This window comes from Microcaecilia unicolor, chromosome 9, assembly GCF_901765095.1.
Source record: "Microcaecilia unicolor chromosome 9, aMicUni1.1, whole genome shotgun sequence".
Lineage (NCBI taxonomy): Eukaryota > Metazoa > Chordata > Amphibia > Gymnophiona > Siphonopidae > Microcaecilia > Microcaecilia unicolor.
In genome coordinates this window covers 163,389,865-163,408,354 of record NC_044039.1, presented here as the reverse complement: position 1 = coordinate 163,408,354, position 18,490 = coordinate 163,389,865, and the positions used below count along the sequence as shown (strand labels likewise).

The 18,490-nt window shown below is 43.6% G+C and overlaps 1 protein-coding gene across 1 annotated transcript in view; it reads left to right on the top strand.

Annotated features, from left to right (window-relative positions):
• Nucleotides 1-18,490, top strand: part of MAP4K5 (mitogen-activated protein kinase kinase kinase kinase 5) — a 354,391-nt gene that overhangs the window by 308,315 nt on the left and 27,586 nt on the right. Inside the window, exon 28 of the mRNA XM_030214063.1 lies at nucleotides 7,302-7,479. Within this exon, the coding sequence (XP_030069923.1) occupies nucleotides 7,302-7,479 (178 nt within the window). The remainder of the gene's footprint in view (nucleotides 1-7,301; nucleotides 7,480-18,490) is intronic.

Here is an 18,490-nt window from a genome sequence, read left to right as displayed (position 1 = left end):
CTGAGCTGGGCGAAACTTCAAAATAAAACGAAATTGTGCAAAAAATAGGGCCCACTGGGCCTGTCTCGTGTTGAGTTGTTTGGCCTCTTTCAGATAGGCCAAATTTTGGGGGTCCAGGAGGACTGTGAAGGGGTTATCAGAATCTTCCAGAAGATAACCCCAATGCTGGAGCACTAGTTTGATGGCAAGCAGTTCTTGGTCACCTATGGTGTAGTTGCGCTCCGCTGGAGAGAACTTGCGAACGTAATAGCCACAGGATCACCATTTTCCTCCAGGGGTACACTGTGACAAGATGGCTCCTATCCCAACCAAAGAGGCATCCGCTTCCGCCAAAAATGGCCAGGTAGGGTTGGGGTGTTGCAGCAATGGAGCTTTGGTAAATGCTTGCTTGAGCCGGTCAAAAGCCCTAACGGCCTCTTCCTCTCAATGCTGAGGATCAGCCCCTTTCTGGGTTAGGGCGGTCAGCGGGCTGACCAATGTCAAATAGTGGGGTATGAACTGGCGATAGTAATTGGCAAACCCAAGAAAGAGTTGCAGCGCCTTCCATGAAGTAGGGGGAGGCCAATTCACTACCGTCTTTACTTTACTCAGGTCCATTTGAAGACCAACATCAGAGATGATATACCCCAGGAATGGCAATTCCTTCACCTCAAAGATGCATTTTTCCAGTTTCGCATATAACTGGTTCTCCCGCAGCCTTCGTAGTACCATTTTCACTTGGGACAAATGCTCTTCGAGAGACTTGGAGAAGATTAAGATGTCATCCAAGTAGACGAGGACACACCTTTGAAGCAGGTCCCGAAAGACTTCATTCACGAATGCTTGGAACACTGCAGGGGCATTAGTGAGCCCAAACAGCCCAGTTACGTTTAATGACCATCACGCGTGTTGAACGCCATCTTCCACTCGTCCCCTTCACAATCCTGATAAGATTATACACCCCCCAGAGGTCCAACTTGGAGAATATCCGGGCCCCCTGGAGGCAATCAAACAGTTTCTTGATGAGTGGAAGTGGATAGCGGTTCTTCATCGTGATGGCATTAAGTCCCCAGTAGTCAATGCATGGGCGAAGGCTCCCGTCCTTTTTCTCTACAAAAAAGAATCCGGCTCCTGCTGGGGATGTGGACGGGTGGATGAAGCCGTTAACCATGTTCTCTTGGATGTACTCACTCATAGCCTTAGTTTCGGTCCTGGAAAGAGGGTATACTACACCTCAAGGGGGCGTCATGCTGGGTTCCAGTTCAATAGGGCAATCCTAAGGTCTATGTGGCGGTAGTAGTTCCGCTTTTTTTCTTGGAGAAGATGTCCATGAAAGATGCATACTCCTCAGGCAACCCTGAAGGCAAGGCCACTTGAGCTACCTCTAGCTTGGGTGGTGGTGGTGGTGGTCGAGGCTGCACCGGTTCCAGACATCTGTTTCTACACTCTGCCCCCCCAGGATACAAGTTGACCGGATTCCCAGTGGAACTGAGGATTATGGATGCTAATCCAGGGCAATCCTAGGACTACAGGATGGGTGGCTTTGGATAAAATGTGTAGGGAGATGCTCTCTAGGTGTAAAGCCCCTGAACCATTAACAACCCTTCCATCACTTTTCTAACCGTTACTTGGACCATACTATAGGTGGAGGTAATGGGTATGGGCTGGTCAAGGACTCTAGTGGGGATTTTATGGGCAGCAACAAATTGGGCATCATTAAAATTCCCTGCTGACCCAGAGTTAACTAAAGCAGTGATGGAGACCAAACCGGATGGAGTCTGGAAGCTTACTGGAACAGATACTTGAGTCTGGGGAGCTAGGCTTCCTATGCTTAACCCCGCTTCCCCGGTGTGGGCTAGATTGGGTCTTTTCCCCCAGCCTCCTCGGGCGTTCTTTCTCAAAATGGCTAGCGCCCCTGCACTGCAGGTTTAGATTCTTTTGACACCGGTGTTTCCTTTTCTGAGGGGATACAACTGTCCAGTCTACTTGCATAGATTCTTCTATTTTCTTGTTGGGTGAGGGACTTGTAGGAGGTTTGGGGACGGGACTCTTGCGACCAAAGGCCTGAAGAGACGGACTCTCATGAGCTCACTCCCTAAACCTATAGTCCACTTTAGCACATACATCAATTAAAGCATCCAACTCCTCCAGAAGATCCCTGCCAGCCAACTCATCCTTAATGCGTGAGGCAAGTCCCCACCAAAAGATGGCTGACAGGATACGATTCTCCCATTGTAATTCAGTCACCAAATAGCAAAACTGAACGGCATAAGTGTTCAGGTTGCGTTCATCCTGTTGTATCCTGAGTACCTCAGATGCTGCTACAGCATTTCTTCCAGGTTCTCCAAAAATCCGTTTGAACACAGCAAAAAATTCAGACAAGTTGTTCAAAATGGGTTCCCAGCATTCCCACAACAGGGGCACCCAAGCCAACGCAGTTCCAGAGAGTAGTAACAGAATGTAAGTTATCTTAGTCCTATCATCAGGAAAATCTCTCTGCTGCAGAGAGAAAACAATTAGACAATGGTTAAAGAAGCCTCTGCATTCAGTAGGATCCCCAGAAAAACGAGGTGGGGTTGGTACCTTAATATGGCTACCACTGCCCATACTGGATGGAGAGGCCCTAGACCTAGCTGCCGCCTCCTGTTGTGAATCCAGCCGATGGGCAAGGGTGACCACAGCCTCAGATAATTAGAGTACTCTTCCCGCTACCTCCTCGAGGAGCGAGACGGCAGCAGGGGACTCCATCGAGCTCATGGTTCTAGTAACCTCATTAGTACATAAGTAATGCCACACTGGGAAAAGACCAAGGGTCCATCGAGCCCAGCATCCTGTCCACAACAGCGGCCAATCCAGGCCAAGGGCACCTGGCAAGCTTCCCAAACATGCAAACATTCTATACATGTTATTCCTGGAATTGTGGATTTTTCCCAAGTCCATTTAGTAGCGGTTTATGGACTTCTCCTTTAGGAAACCGTCTAACCCCTTTTTAAACTCTGTCAAGCTAACCGCCTTCACCACGTTCTCTGGCAACGAATTCCAGAGTTTAATTATGCGTTGGGTGAAGAAAAAGTTTCTCCGATTTGTTTTAAATTTACTACACTGTAGTTTCATCGCATGCCCCCTAGTTCTAGTATTTTTGGAAAACGTGAACAGACGCTTCACATCCACCTGTTCCACTCCACTCATTTTATATACCTCTATCAGGTCTCCCCTCAGCCATCTCTTCTCCAAGCTGAAAAGCCCTAGCGTCCTTAGACTTTCTTCATAGGGAAGTCGTCCTATCCCCGCTATCATTTTAGTCGCCCTTCGCTGCACCTTTTCCAATTCTGCTATATCTTTCTTGAGATGCGGTGACCAGAATTAAACACAATACTCAAGGTGCGGTCGCACCATGGAGCGATACGACGGCATTGTAACATCCTCACACCTGTTTTCCATACCTTTCCTAATATTACCCAACATTCTATTCGCTTTCCTAGCCGCAGCAGCACACTGAGCAGAAGGTTTCAGTGTATTATCGACGACGACACCCAGATCCCTTTCTTGGTCCATAACTCCTAATGTGGAACCTTGCATGACGTAGCTATAATTCAGGTTCTTTTTTCCCACATGCATCACCTTGCACTTGCTCACATTAAACGTCATGTGCCATTTAACCGCCCAGTCTCCCAGTCTCGTAAGGTCCTTCTGTAATTTTTCACAATCCTGTCGTGAGTTAACGACTTTGAATAACTTTGTGTCATCAGCAAATTGAATTACCTCGCTAGTTACTCCCATCTCTAAATCATTTATAAATATATTAAAAAGCAGCGGTCCTAGCACAGACCCCTGAGGAACCCCACTAACTACCCTTCTCCATTGTGAATACTGCCCATTTAACCCCACTCTCTGTTTCCTATCCTTCAACCAGTTTTTAATCCACAATAGGACTTTTCCTCCTATCCCATGACCCTCCAATTTCCTCTGTAGCCTTTCATGAGTTACCTTGTCAAACGCCTTTTGAAAATCCAGATACACAATGTCAACCGGCTCCCCTTTGTCCACGTTTGTTTACTCCTTCAAAGAATGGAAGAAAATTGGTCAGGCAAGATTTCCCCACACAAAAGCCGTGCTGACTTGGTCTCGGTAATCCATGTCCTTGGATGTGCTCTGTAATTTTGTTTTTAATAATAGCCTCTACCATTTTCCCCGGCACCGACGTCAGACTCACCGGTTTATAATTTCCCGGATCTCCCCTGGAACTTTTTTTTAAAAATCGGCGTTACCTTGGCCACCCTCCAATCTTCCGGTACCACGCTCGATTTTAAGGATAAATTGCATATCACTAGCAGTAGCTCCGCAAACTCATTTTTCAGTTCTATCAGTACTCTAGGATGAATACCATCCGGTCCAGGAGATTTGCTACTCTTCAGTTTGCTGAACTGCCCCATTACGTCCTCCAGGTTTACCGTGAAGTCAGTAAGTTTCTCCAACTTGTCCGCTTGAAATACCATTTCCGACACCGGTATCCCACCCAAATCTTCCTCCATGAAGACCGAAGCAAAGAATTCATTCAATCTCTCCGCTATGTCATTGTCTTCCTTGATCGCCCCTTTTACCCCTCGGTCATCCAGCGGCCCAACCGATTCTTTTGCCGGCTTCCTGCTTTTAATATACCGAAAAATTTTTTACTATGTTTTTTGCCACTACTGCTATCTTTTTTCCATAATCCCTCTTGGCCTTCTTTATCTGCGCCTCCTGTGATGTTTGTGAGCTCTTGGCCCAGAGGTGGCTGCATGAGACTCACCCAACCACCTCTGGGTAGACCGAGTCCCCTCAGAACTAAGAGTACTCCAAAGAATCAGACTAGACCACAAGTGGAGATGAACTGAGGCAATTTTAATAGTAGCAAAACATAAGACTAACAGGGTAGCCAAACGGCACAGAAAGAAAACAAGCAGCCTAACTACACAGTCTAACCTAGCTGGAGCAAGGCAAATATGAACATAAAATAAGGTAAATAGAACAGCCTAGCTGTGTAGGGAATTCAAACATAAGCAGCCTAGTTACCTCTCTCAACACTGGATGCAGCAAAGTGTACCATAAAGTATCAAGGCCCTGAGCTGACTCTCCCAGGGCTGGTGAAGTGAAATAGCAAAACCCGTGCCGGCGCTCCCAGGGCAGGCAAAGTAAAAGCTGAAGGCAAAACTTTACTCCTCAGGACAACGAGACTTGGAAGCAGACTTCCACTGGAACGCAGCATAAGGTGAAAGCTGTGAGCAAGGCTTTACTCCTCAGGACATCCAGGCTTGAAAGCAGGCTTTACAGGAACAGAGCAAAAGGTGAAAGCTGTAGGCATAGCTTTTACACCTCAGGACTACCAGGCTTGGAAGCAGACTTCCACTGGAACACAGCATATGGAGAAAGCTGTGGGCAAAGCTTCAGGCCACAGCCTCGCAAAGAAACAGTAGTTGGAACTAGCAGACCTGGGCTTAATCAAGGATAAATTGCCAGAACACTGAGCACACTCAGAAGCCAATTTAAGAAGTGCTCAGCTCTGATGACATCACCAGCTTGGCCTCCACCACTCTATAGTGACCCCACAGGTCACTGACTAGAACTGCAGGTAATTTTAGTAGGTTTAGAAGGAGGAACAGGGCACTGACGAGCAATGCACAGACGTCAGCAACAATGACCTTGATTGACAGTTGTGCTGTTTTTTAGATCATGTTCAAACACTGTTGAGCAAAGGGAAAAGTGCATTGTTACTCCAATTTGACTTATCTTCAGCCTTTGATTTAGTGAACCATACTCTCCTTTTATGAAATCTTGAGGATTTATGGGGGATGTTTTGAGTTGGTAGATCGTATAGGGTTAAATTGTTTGCAGATTTATCTTTTAATTGGAATAAATCCGTGTGGTGTGCCACAAGGCTCTCCCCTTTCTCCCCTTTGGGCTCATTGTTAGACAGAAATGGTTTTATTTTATGCTGATGACATTTCTTTGCTGATCCAAATTCCATCTGTCTTTAACATTGATTTTCCCAAGGTTCAACATTGTATTAACTTGTTAGAAAAATGGATGCATGCCCATAGCTTAATACAGAAAAAATGAAATTTATATGTTTCAGTACTAACCCAGAGCAAATTCCTAAGGCTATTAATCAAGTTGAATACAAGTTTTTTTTTGTTTTTTTTGTTAGGATCTTGGGAATTCAAGTAGACAGTTCCATCTCCTTGAAAGCACAAGTCAATACATCATTTAAAATATGTTCCTTCTTAATGAGAAAACTGCACTTTATTCAAAAAAAATTTTAAATCAACCAATATGAGCACTTAGTGCATGCGTTATTACTGTCATCCCGGGATTTTTGCAACTCAGTTTATCTGGGTTGCAGGAAGAGTCTACTGAAGAGGCTTCAAACCGTGCAAAATATGGCAATTCGACTAATCTTTGGGCTATCTAAATTTGAGAGTGTTTCCCCATTTTACATTAAACTTCACTGGTTACCAGTTGAAGCTAGAGTGCTTTTTAAATTAGCTTCTTTTTAAAACATTACAAGGCTCAGTTTCTAGCTATTTGTTCATCCACGTTTGCTTTGCAGCTCCTTTTAGAACTAGGAGATGTGATGGCGCTAATTTTTTCACTTTTCCTTCTGCTAAGGGTAAAATCTTTGGCTGTTCAAGCGCAAGATTGTGGAAGGATATTGGTGGAATGTTTTTCTTTTCACAGTCATGTCTTCTGTTTAAAAAGAAGATCAAAACTTTCTTATTTAAGAAATATGTATTATAAGCTGGCTTTGTTAATTTTTAAGTGGTTTATGTAATTGCCAGAGTTCTGTTCTGGTCTCTCTTTTTTTTTTGTCTGTAACCCGCTTAGAATTGAAAGGTGGTAACGGGATTTAAGTTCAGATGTAATATAATGAGAGAGACTTTACACTTGGAATCCTCTGGTCAGCGTAAGAAAAGGTTTTTACCTTATAAATTTTCTAGTGCATTGGGTAGTACCGAACATGCTAAAGGTTTTCAGGAGGTCATATGGTCGAGAAAATTGTCTGCTTCAAACTAGGATAGTAGTCCATGCATTCTTGTCTTCCTCCCCTAAGAGATGGTTTCCTACCAAGAACTACTATATAAGACATAGGGAACCCATGTGATGACAAGGGGAATCCTGCACGTATTTAGTTTGAGCATTAAAGAAGCTTTGAAAGAGTGCTCAGTTTTGTGCCCCTGTCAATGACATCACCCTTGTATGTGGACTGTTATCCTGTTGGGAGAGCATCTGTTATAGATAGCAACTTGCTTGATTAAAACTAACTGAACTTTTTATTTTTGTTTCAGCACTTTGATTTTCCTTTGCCAAATCCTTTGAAAGTGTTTGAAATGCTTGTGATACCTGAGCAGGAATATCCAATGGTCTGTGTAGCAGTTAGCAGAGGTTTGGAATCAAATCAGGTTGTACAGTTTGAGACCATCAACTTAAGTTCTGCTTCTTCATGGTTTACAGAAATAGGTTCAGGTAATTCATTGTCTTTACTATCATTTCCTTATTTTGTCTATTTGCTTTTTAATAAGGCTGCATGTTCTAGTGTCACAGATGGCAGTAACATACCTCATATAGAAAGGCAAGATCTCGGGTACAACTTAGATTGTGGGCACATTTGGGCAGGGAAATAACTTATGTACTTGAATTTAACTTGCCTTGAGCTCATCTTTAGAAAAGGCAAGTAATAAATGTAAAACACAAATCCAGTCCAGGACCTAGCTAGACTAACCCAAAGCTTTGACCAGCGAAAAACATGTGAAAGATGCTTCTATTAAAGTAAACTTTTGGCTACATGACAGATACTTTGCTTGGACATTGATCTTGCAGTCTTTTTAAGTAGGTGATAAGTCTTATGTAAAATGTGCCTAATGAGTATGGGTTTGGTTATCTTAAAAATGCTGATCATACTACTCTACGGATATGATGTCCCACTTATTATGTAGGTTGTTGCTGTGTATTATTTATTTGGATTTATTTGCCGCCTTTTTGAAGGAGTTCACTCAAGGCGGTGTACAGTAAGAATAGATCAAACATAAGCAATAGTCAATTACAGCAGTAAAAATATTCAAATAACAATACGAAGTATGGCATAGTATACTACTTACAATGTCAACACAATATGTAATAGAACATTTTAATTGATAGTGAAGGGTAAAGCAAAGATGGAATATATAGATAGGTAATAGAGTAAGAAGAGTTAGAAAGTAAGGCGACTAAAGAAAGTTGCACATGAGGTCAGAGAGAGGGTTAAATATTATCTCAGCTAGGGTAAGAGAGAATAGTGCCTGGTAACTTTCCCAGGCCTGTCCTTGTAAAATGCTGCTGGTAGCATTGCTTCTATCAAAGTCCTATGCAGTATTTCACCAAAGCAGTACTTCAGACATAGCCAGTTTGATGAGTAGCACTTGAAATGCTTTGATGTTACAGTATTAGGTTGTGGAGCATAAGTTTTTAGTTCACTTAAGTAACTTTGAGACCATTTTGAGAACAGGTACTGCCATCTGAAATCCACTCCTCTGTGAGTCCCATCTGAGAGCTGATATAAGGTCATTGTGTATCTTGTTTATAAGCCATAGGTTGAACGAGGGACTTGTAATTCCTGATAGGAAATTCATAAATTGTTGGGGTTTTTTTATTGTGAAAGTCACCTTATAAAGACCTCTGTTTTATTAAGGAAATGTTCATGAATTGTCTAAATTCATACATGAAAAATAAGAGTATAACAAACATATTATAAGCTTTATATGCTATATTGGGGAATAAAGTTGTAAAATGCTTTCTCCAAGGTTAAGCAGGACATTGTGTATCACACATGGGTGACGTCATCCGATGAAGCCCCGGCACGGACGCTGCCCAATATTCAAGAAAAAATCTCAAAGCCTTTGGCAACACTATAGCAAGTATGCATGGGTGCCTTCCTACCCAAGCATTAGCACACAGGACCAGCAGTCTTGTTTTGTCCATGAAGCAGAGCAGTCATCTTGGCTGTCCTTGGCACTGCTTTTTTTTTTTCTACCTTCTTGGTGCCTTCACCCCCTAGGAACCCTACCCTCAACAGCAATTTTCCCACTTCCCCACTAAACCTTTTATAAAATGTAGCAGTATAACCATCGTGGTGCCTTCCCAGTGATATGCGGGACTTTTTCCCTTCATTATTTTACTTCTTTATTTCTTATTCTCAGCCTGTTTTTCCCACCAATGTCCCTTAAAACTCCCAGGGGTTTTAAGAAGTGTACTAGGTGCAGCAAAACCTTTTCTGTGACTGACACAATTGGAATTTGCTGTGTCTAGGACCTGACCATCAACAACAACGAATTACTTATACCTGGAACTCAAGATAGGTTTACAATAAGAGTCCGAGTGACATAAAGTAATGATCTCATGCAATTCAGAAGTAGAAAAGAAGAATATAAAGCATGATCAATTATTTAAATATTTATCAAACAGCCAGGCCTTCGTTTTTATTTGTATTTTTTTAAATGATCAGTTTCACACCAAATAGATAACAGTAATGAATTCCACATTGATAGAATAGCATAACTAAAATGTTTTTTTTTTTTTTTTAAGGAAAACATTCTAACAGAGGAAGGTAAAGACAATTCAAGCTTATTCATATTAATCTGTTGAGTAGAAATTGAACAAGGATGGGCTATCAATAATTTTGACAGATAAAAAGGAGATTCTACATATAAATTTCTAAAAGCCAAACATAAAACCTTAAAATCAAAACTGGTAGCTAATGAAGTTCTCACAGCAAAGGAGAAACCCTGTCATATTTAGTTTTACCAAAAATTCTTACTAGTTGAATTCTGTAGTAGATGTGGACGAGATGATAGCAACTGTGATATACCTAAAAAGAAAAAAATTATAATAGTCGCTCCTAGAATGGATAAAGGCTAGTATTAGCTTTTGCAAATTGTTCATGAAAAGAAATGGGCGGATCTGGCGTAGAAAATGTAATTGAGCAAATACGGGGACATTGTGTTTCACCTGTGACTGACCGTCTAAAACAGAATCTAACCAAACTCCTAGACTGCGTACAGCAGTTTGTAATAAAATGCTTTTTCATCCAAATTGGAATTTGGTAAAGGAAATTTTCCCTCCAACCCATAATAGGTTTTATCTGTATTAAGCTTAAGTTTATGATCAATCATCCATTTAGAAATGTGGGTTTGTATTATCTCTGTTCTAAAATGCAGAAGAGGACACAAAAGTAGAGGGGCCCAGCCCAAGAAGACGCACAAAAGTAGAGAGGCTCAGCACAAGAAACTTTTTGGTACTTCTAAGTCTAGTTCATCGACTTCAGCATCAGAGGCATTGATCCCTGTGGCTGGCAGAGCTGCATCTAACACTAGGGGTGCACCGGGATCAAGGAGGTCTCCCTCTACCTTGACATTGGGTGCTGGTAAGACCTCATTGGACCGACCTGCATCTGACCCAACACCCAAGGACTTGTCTGGATTTGACATTGACCTCGTCAGCACTGAGGGATCCCTATGTCATGCACTGAGTGAAGGCAAAAAAGTGCCAACATCAATTCCCCCTTGAAGCATGGTGCCAGGAACTCTGGATTATCAGCACCATTGGTACCTGAGAAGCATTGGCACTGAGAGGATTGCCCCCCTGTGGAGTTGCCTACACTGGCCCCACCTTTGCAGATGCCTGCTCCCAAAGAATGGCTCTGGGCCATGCTGCAGGAGGAGTTAAAGCAGATCTTGGCTCAGTACGATGCTAAGACCTCGAGGGCGTCATTGAGGTCCACCCCATCCAAACTTCAAGGTCCATGCTTTGTCTATTGGCTGTGCATTGACACCAGTACGTCAACGTGGACTTGTCAGCTGTTCAACAGTCCCATCAGGAGGAGGAAGCTCCCTTGGTGTCCAGGATGGATCCTGTTCCTCAGCACTCTGGCCCAGAGTCTAGATGTCAGTCTAGTTGTCTGAGGCAGACACTGACTCAGCCTGCTCAAGAGGAGTACTTGCTGAGTGTGATTCAGACTGTTCCTGGATGTCTGATGTAGAACCAGAGAAGGGATCTCTTGGTCTTCTATCAGACTCATCTCTACCTCAAGAAAGGAGAAAGTTCCCACCAGAGGAACTCTACATCTGTTTTTTTTTTTTTTTTTGTGGGATATGGCCAAGGCCATGCCATTTGATTTGGAAGTCAAGGACAAGCCCAGTGCTGAGATTTTGAGCATCCTTGATTATGAGGATCCCCCTAAGGAGGCTGTGGCAGTGCCTGTGCTTGGAACACGGAGGCAGGTACAGTTGAAGAATTGGGAGACCCCTCTCTCTGTGCAGTTAGTTCCTCGGAAAGCAGACTCTTAAATATTGAATCCAGAAGGTTCCCGGATTTGAGAAGCAATAGCTTCCACACCATTCCGTGGTAGTCAAATCCACTATCAAAAGGGCTAAGAGATCTAGGACCTACACATCTGTTTTTGGGAGAAAGGTTTATCAAGCCTCTGAGCTTGGCTCCCATATACAGTCCTTCCAGCTCTACATGAGCATTTACTTGCGGAACTTGGTGAGCAGTGTAGCAGGGTTTACAGACTCTTTACCCACAGATGCAGAATTCCATGTGTTAGTAGCCAAGTAGGAGTGTCGAAAGCACTGAGCCCAGACAACCTATGACACTTGATGTGGCATCCAGGATTTCTACATTAGGTGTTGTCATGCGCAGACTCACCTGGCTGCATTTCTCAGACCTAGAGCCAAGGGTTCAGGAAAAACTGGCAGACATCCCTTGCCAAGATGACAATCTTTTTGGGGACAAAGTGGAAGAGGTCACAGACCTCATCAAGAAAGGGACTTCATGGTATCAGTTCTTATCTCGGCCTACTCCTTCTGCACTTTCACTTCCCGGAGGTTTCCAGGTAGGGAACAAAAGAGATCCTACTACTCTCAAAGGTGTAGATATGCTCCTACGACTCACTCTTCCCAGCAATCCCAGGAGGCCCCGCTCCAGGCCTAGGGTGCAGAGTCCCAAGAAGGCCCAACCAGTTCCCCAGTCAAAGCAAGGGACAAGATTTTGAGTGGCTCCAGGAGATCATAGCTGTGATTAAATAACTGCCCTAGACTACCTTCCTGTAAGGGGGAGGTGGGGGCTAAAAAAAAATTTCCATGCAAGATGGCCCCTTGTAACCTCCAACTGGTGGGTTCTATAAGTTTTCTGGGGGGAGGGGGTATTAGACCCTAAACTGGTGTCAAATTTCAACTCGCACCACTGGGCTGTGAATGCACAGGAAATCTCTTTTTATTATTATTTTATTATTTATTTAGATTTTGCGCACACCTTTTTCAGTAGTAGCTCAAGGTGAGTTACATTCAGGTACTCTGGATATTTCTCTGTCCCAGGAGGGCTCACAATCTAAGTTTGTACCTGAGGCAATGGAGGGTTAAGTGACTTGCCCAAGATCACAAGGAGCAGCAGTGGGATTTGAACTGGTCACCTCTGGATTGCAAGACAGGTGCTCTAACCACTAGGCCACTCCATCAGCCATCTTCCCTTCTACAGGCCAATGCGGTTGATCCCATACCACCAGGGAAAGAAGGGAGGGAATTCTATTAATGTACTTCTGGTGCCCAAGAAGATGAGATTTCATCCCATCCTAGACCTAAAGACCCTGAACAAATATCTGGTCAGAGAAATTCAAGATGGTTTTCCTAGGCACCCTACTTCCCATGATTCAGGCATATACGTAGACTGCCTCCATTGTATTTAAATCTATTTCATGTATATTCATTGTGGATATTCTGAAAACCTGACTGGTAAGGGGGTACTCCAGAATCGAACCAACTTGGGGAAACACTGGGCTATGCTTATACCCACATCCAGATAGATCCCAGTCACAGGAAATACCTCCAATTTTGAGTAGGGAAACACCATTACCAATATCACATCCTGCCTTTTGGCCTCGCATCTGCTCCCCGAGTATTCACCAAGTGTCTTGCTGTAGTCGCAACATATTGGGAAGCAATCAGGTTATGGCGATGGGCAGTATTGTGCTGATTTACTCATCCAAAGTAATGAATCAAAGCTACTTTTACTTCTCTGCTTAAAGCAATTAGGTATGCTAATTTAATTACCCATCTAGGAAACTACTGATTACAGTTACCAATTTGGAGTAATTACTTTTCTGTTACTTTTGAACATATGAATGCAACAAATTCATATAAATAATATGTAAACAATAAACATTGTTTATGCTGAAACTAGTAAAACATGCCCGTTTCAGGCGCAAATGAAACGGGCGCTAGCAAGGTTTTCCTCCTGAACCCCCCCCCCCCCTCCCTGCTCACCCCTTGGCGTTGTGAAGGCACTGACCGCCATTGTTGCGGACCTCGTCAACACACGCCGACGCCACCTTCAATGTGCTGAGTCGTTGGTTGTGAAGCCACTGACGCCATTGCTGCGCCCTCGACGTCATCACGTTTGACGCGAGGGCGGGGCCCCAACACAGTGATTTCAGTGGCTTCACCACCACGAACCCTTCGAACCGGAAGGAAGTGCCCGGAGGAACTGACAGTGACGTCAGTGTCCTCAGAACGTTGAGGGTGAGTTTTATTATATAGGATATGTAAAACCAAAGTGAGAAAATACTTATTCACTGAGAGGATGGATGGTGGATACCTGGAACATAACTTTTAAAGGTTATAAAATCCAAAAATTGTCAGGATTCTAGTGTAGATGGGACAGACACACAAGGAAATTAGTAGTAGAGTAAGGGGGATAAGGAAATTAGTAAGACTTGTGAGTAAACAGCAGGCAGTTACAAATGGACAGACTATGTGGGCCAAAATGGTTCTTTTCTGATGATATTTTCTGTGTTTTTATGGGCATTGTTGGATTTGTGGAGGTCTGTAAATTTGGGAGTGTTCTCCTATTGAAGACTGATAAATACTTACAGCCAGAAATAAAAATGTCTGTCTTTTATCAGCCTATATGGCATTTTTGGGGTAGAGAAGCAAATAATTCAATTGCACACATACAAAGATGACCATTATCTTAAAGCTGGTGCTCTTTTGAAAGTGTTTGATTCATCAGTTTTGTGGGGGGGGTTTTACACTATTTGGAAAATAACATACAAAGCCCCTCCCAGTCCAGTTAACTCTCACTCCTTGTGAGCCCCCACCCTCCAAACCTGCCTTAGAAAACCAGCAGCTGGCACTGGCCAACCCCTGCCACACGGCCTTTACTCTGTCAGATCCCACCCTTCTGATGTGACTTCCTGTTTTCAGCGGGCGGGATCTAGCAGAGGAAAGGCCCTGTGACATGGGTCGGCCGGAGACGGCCTGAATAGAGCATTGCCACTGCTGGCGATCTGAGGCGGGTTTGGAGGGCGGTGGCTCTCTGGGAGGATGTGATATGATGTGACATGGTTCTTATAGCCCACCAACTCCCAGCTAGTGGTTCAAAGCGGTTTACAAAATTAAAATATGAAGAATAGAAAAGAGGGATAATGTTAACCGTAAAATTTCTGAAATAAGTAAGTCTTCAAATTTTTACAAAAACTTAAATATGTTGGTAAAGTTCTGAGTGGGACGGGCTAAGAATACCAGGACTTAGCTACCTGGTAAGGAAAAGACAATTGAAATGGTAACTTATAATCTTTCATCAACTAATGATGGATAGTAAAAATTCGTGAGATTTCCTGCTCTAAGAAGATGGAAAAACAAACAATCTCACTAAATAGGGCTACAACCATGAAGCATCTTATAGACTAGACAAGCCAGCTTGAAAAATATTCTGGCCTTCACTGGGAGCCAGTTTAATTGGGCAAGACATGGAGTTGCATGATCTTATCTCTTCTTACTAAAAATCAATTTGGCTGCTGTTTTTTGTAATATTTGTAACTGAGCACATAAAGAAGATAAAGTAAAACAATATAAATTGTGACAGTTAAGTGAGACAGAATTAACAATAGAACCAACACTGCAAAATGATTTACCAAAAATGTAGACCGGATGGATCTCAATAAATGAAGTTTGAAAAAACAAAATGATTATGCTACTGAATTAATTTGTGGAACTAGAGGTAAGGTAGTATCCAAATAGACTCCCAGTACCTTAGAAACGTTTTCAAGCATGTACTTTTTAGAACCCTCACTATCAATTAAAATGTTCTATTATGTAATGTGTTGACATTGTAAGTAGTATACCATGCCATACTTTATATTGTTGTTTGAATATTTTTACTGCTGTAATTGCCTATTGTTCATGTTTGATCTATTCTTATTGTACACCGCCTTGAGTGAATTCCTTCAAAAAAGCTGTAAATAAATCCTAAATAAATAAAATATCAAAGGACAATCCATTATCTAGTACTATTTTAGAAATAGGAAGTGTATCCACCCAATTTAGCCATAATAATTTAGTTTTATCTTTGTTTAAAGCCATGAGCAGTACTTAATTTCTCAATTCTCTCAATACATGATGTAATTTCTCAATTCTCTCAATACATGATGCAATAACAGAAACATATCATCAGCATGAGAAAGAAAACTTTGCACCAAATGTAAGATAGCTGTGACAAAATGAAGTCATATAGACATTTAAATAATGTCGGGGAAAGTGGAGATCCGGGGGAACTCCACAAGGTGACTTCCAGTGAGAAGAATCATTTTAACTTGATAACGCCTGTGAGTCAAAAACTCCTTTATCCAAGTTAGAACATTATTTGTAAGGTCTAAAAGACTTAATTTATATAATAGAGTGTCATGATCTACCATGTCAAAGGCCGCAGTAAGGTCAAACTGTAATAACATTGCACTCTTACCTTGAGCAAACAATTGAGTGAAAAGAATGAAAGCCAAACACAAGCAGTGTACTATTTGTGTGAGCTTCTTCCCCCTTGTTGGGCTTTCCCACAGCAAGCTAGAGCATTTTTAAGCTACAAGTTGAGTTGTGGGATGGTCTCATGTCAGAGCATTCATTTAGTTGAGCATGAATGGATGCGGTGGCCATGTTGGATTCTTTCCCACTAATTTTGGACATGGTCCCAGATACTGTGCCAGTTTGAGGAATGGAGATTGACACAGATGTTCAACTTAAGATCTTAATTTTACACTGATGGATGGATCCTCAGAAGCTTAGCCAAGATTGGGTGGCAGAGCTGGTGGGGGGAGGCGGGGCTGATGGTTGGGAGGCGGGGCTAGTGCTGGGCAGACTTCTACGGTCAGTGCCCTGAAAATGGCAGATACAAATCAAGGTAAGGTATACACAAAAAGTACCACATATGAGTTTATCTTGTTGGGCAGACTGGATGGACCATTCAGGTCTTTTTTTCTGCTGTCATCTACTATGTTACTATGTAACAAATGTAAGCAATCAAAGTTAATCAGAAAACCTGATGATAATTCTGCTATATAGGATTCCAGCAACTTTACCAGTAGCTTTTGACAACAGAAGCAGAGCTGCTTCAGGGGAGGGGGGACAGAGAGGAGGAATCGATGCCGGATTCAGGAAAATGGAGAGGATGAGGGATGCCAGATTGTGAGAGAAGAGAAGCGAGAGAGAGGAAGACTGCTGAATGGGAGTGTATAACGCAAATTATCCTTATGCCATTATCTTTACCAATGCAGAAAATAATTAACTTATAGTAATTCTGTTACTATAGTTAATAACTAGTTAATCACTTATTTAATTACCAGGAAAAATTAACTACTGTAACATATTACTTGAAATGTGATACTGCACAACACTGGCAATGAGCCATTTCTCGGGGCATGGTACCTGGCAGGAAAAGACTGGCAGACAGATCAAGCAGGGTTGTGCAGCTTCATGCATGGTCTCTGAACATGGGGCACTCCCTCTGTGGATCTTTTTGTTACTCACCTCAACAACAAAGTCCCTCAATTTTGGTCCAGGCTCAGGTCGCATGACAGACTAGCATTAGATGCCTTCCTCCACTGGAGAGAAGGGTCTTCTATATGCGTATCCTCCAATACCTCTTGTGGGTAAGACTTGCTGAATCTCAAGCAGGACCGGGGAACCATGATCCTCGTTGCACCCTATTTGCCGAGGCAGATCTGGTTTCCTCTACTTCTGGAGTTAACCTCTGAAGATCTGTGGAGACAGGGGCAGACTGAGAGTGGTCTGGGCCCCCTGCCCGGCCGCTGCCCTTTCTCTACCATTCCATCCAGCATCTGACCCTTCTCTCTCCCCTCACTTCCATCCACTCAGGCCCAGTTCCATCCAACATCTCCATCCTCTCTCCTCCTTCCATCCGGTGTCTATCTCCTCTATCCCTCTCATCCGGTGTCTGTCCCTCCTCTCCCCATTTCCATCTGGCATATATTCCTTCTCTCCCCCTCATCCAGTGTCTGTCCCTCCACTCCCTCTTTCCATCTGACATCTGCCCCCTCTCCTCATCCAGCATCTGCCCTCTCTTTCCATCTGACATCTGCCCCCTCTCTCCTTCCTTCCTTCCTTCCTTCCTTCCTTCCATCCAGCATCCATTCTCCCTCCCCATTCCTCTCCATCCAGCGTCTGTCCCCTTCCCCCCTCCATCCAGTGTCTCAATCTTTTTTTTCAGCCTCAACCCCTCCCCCCACCAGACACCCCCACTGCCACTGGCACACAAGGCTCTCCCCACTCCCACCCAATATTCCCATTCCGCGGCCACCACTGCTGCTGCTGCTGTTTCAGCAGAGGCGACAAAAACGGGAAAAAGAAGATCACGGGACGTAGGGCCGCACTATTCCTGGTCGCAGCTGACTGGCTCTGCCCCGGAACAGGAAATTCTGTCAGAGGACGGCGGGACCGACAGCCGTGAGCAGGAACAGTGCGGCTCTGCGTCACAAACATTTTTTCTGTTTTTGCTGCCACTGCTGTAACAGTAGCACTAGCAGTGATGGCCGCAGCAGGAGGGTATTGGGTGGAAGTAGGAAGAGCAGCGGGCATCCAGGCAGAGCCTCGGGCACTGCCCGGTTGCCCGAATGGTGAGTCCGCCCCTGTTTGGAGGCTGGACTGCTTTCCAACCCTCATTCCTTAGAATGAGGGATCTCTCATGCATCCCATCCTCCAATCCCTGGCCCTCACGGATTGGATGCCAAGAGTGTAGAGTTGACATCTTTTCAGCTGCATGAGGGAGTCATTAGAGTCTTGCTTGTTTCCAGAAAGGATTCCACATAGGTCATATAACTTTAAATGGAAGAGGTTTGCCATCTGGTATGAGAGCAGGATCCTAGATCCTTTTTCCTGCCTTACACAAAAACTGCTTGAATACACTTCTTTGAGTCTGGTCTAAAAAACAACTGTATAAGGGTTCACCTCAGTGCAGTTGTGGAAGGTAAGCCCAGCTCCGTACAGCCTCTAGTTGTTTGATTCATGAGAGGTTTGTTTATAGTGGCGTAGCTAAGGGTAGGCCCGGGTGGGCTCAGGCCCATCCACTTTGTGCTCAGGCCCACCCGGAAGCAGCACACCTATGATGTGGCTGGCAGGGATCCCCAAGCCCCACCAGCCAAAAATTACCATCAACTGTC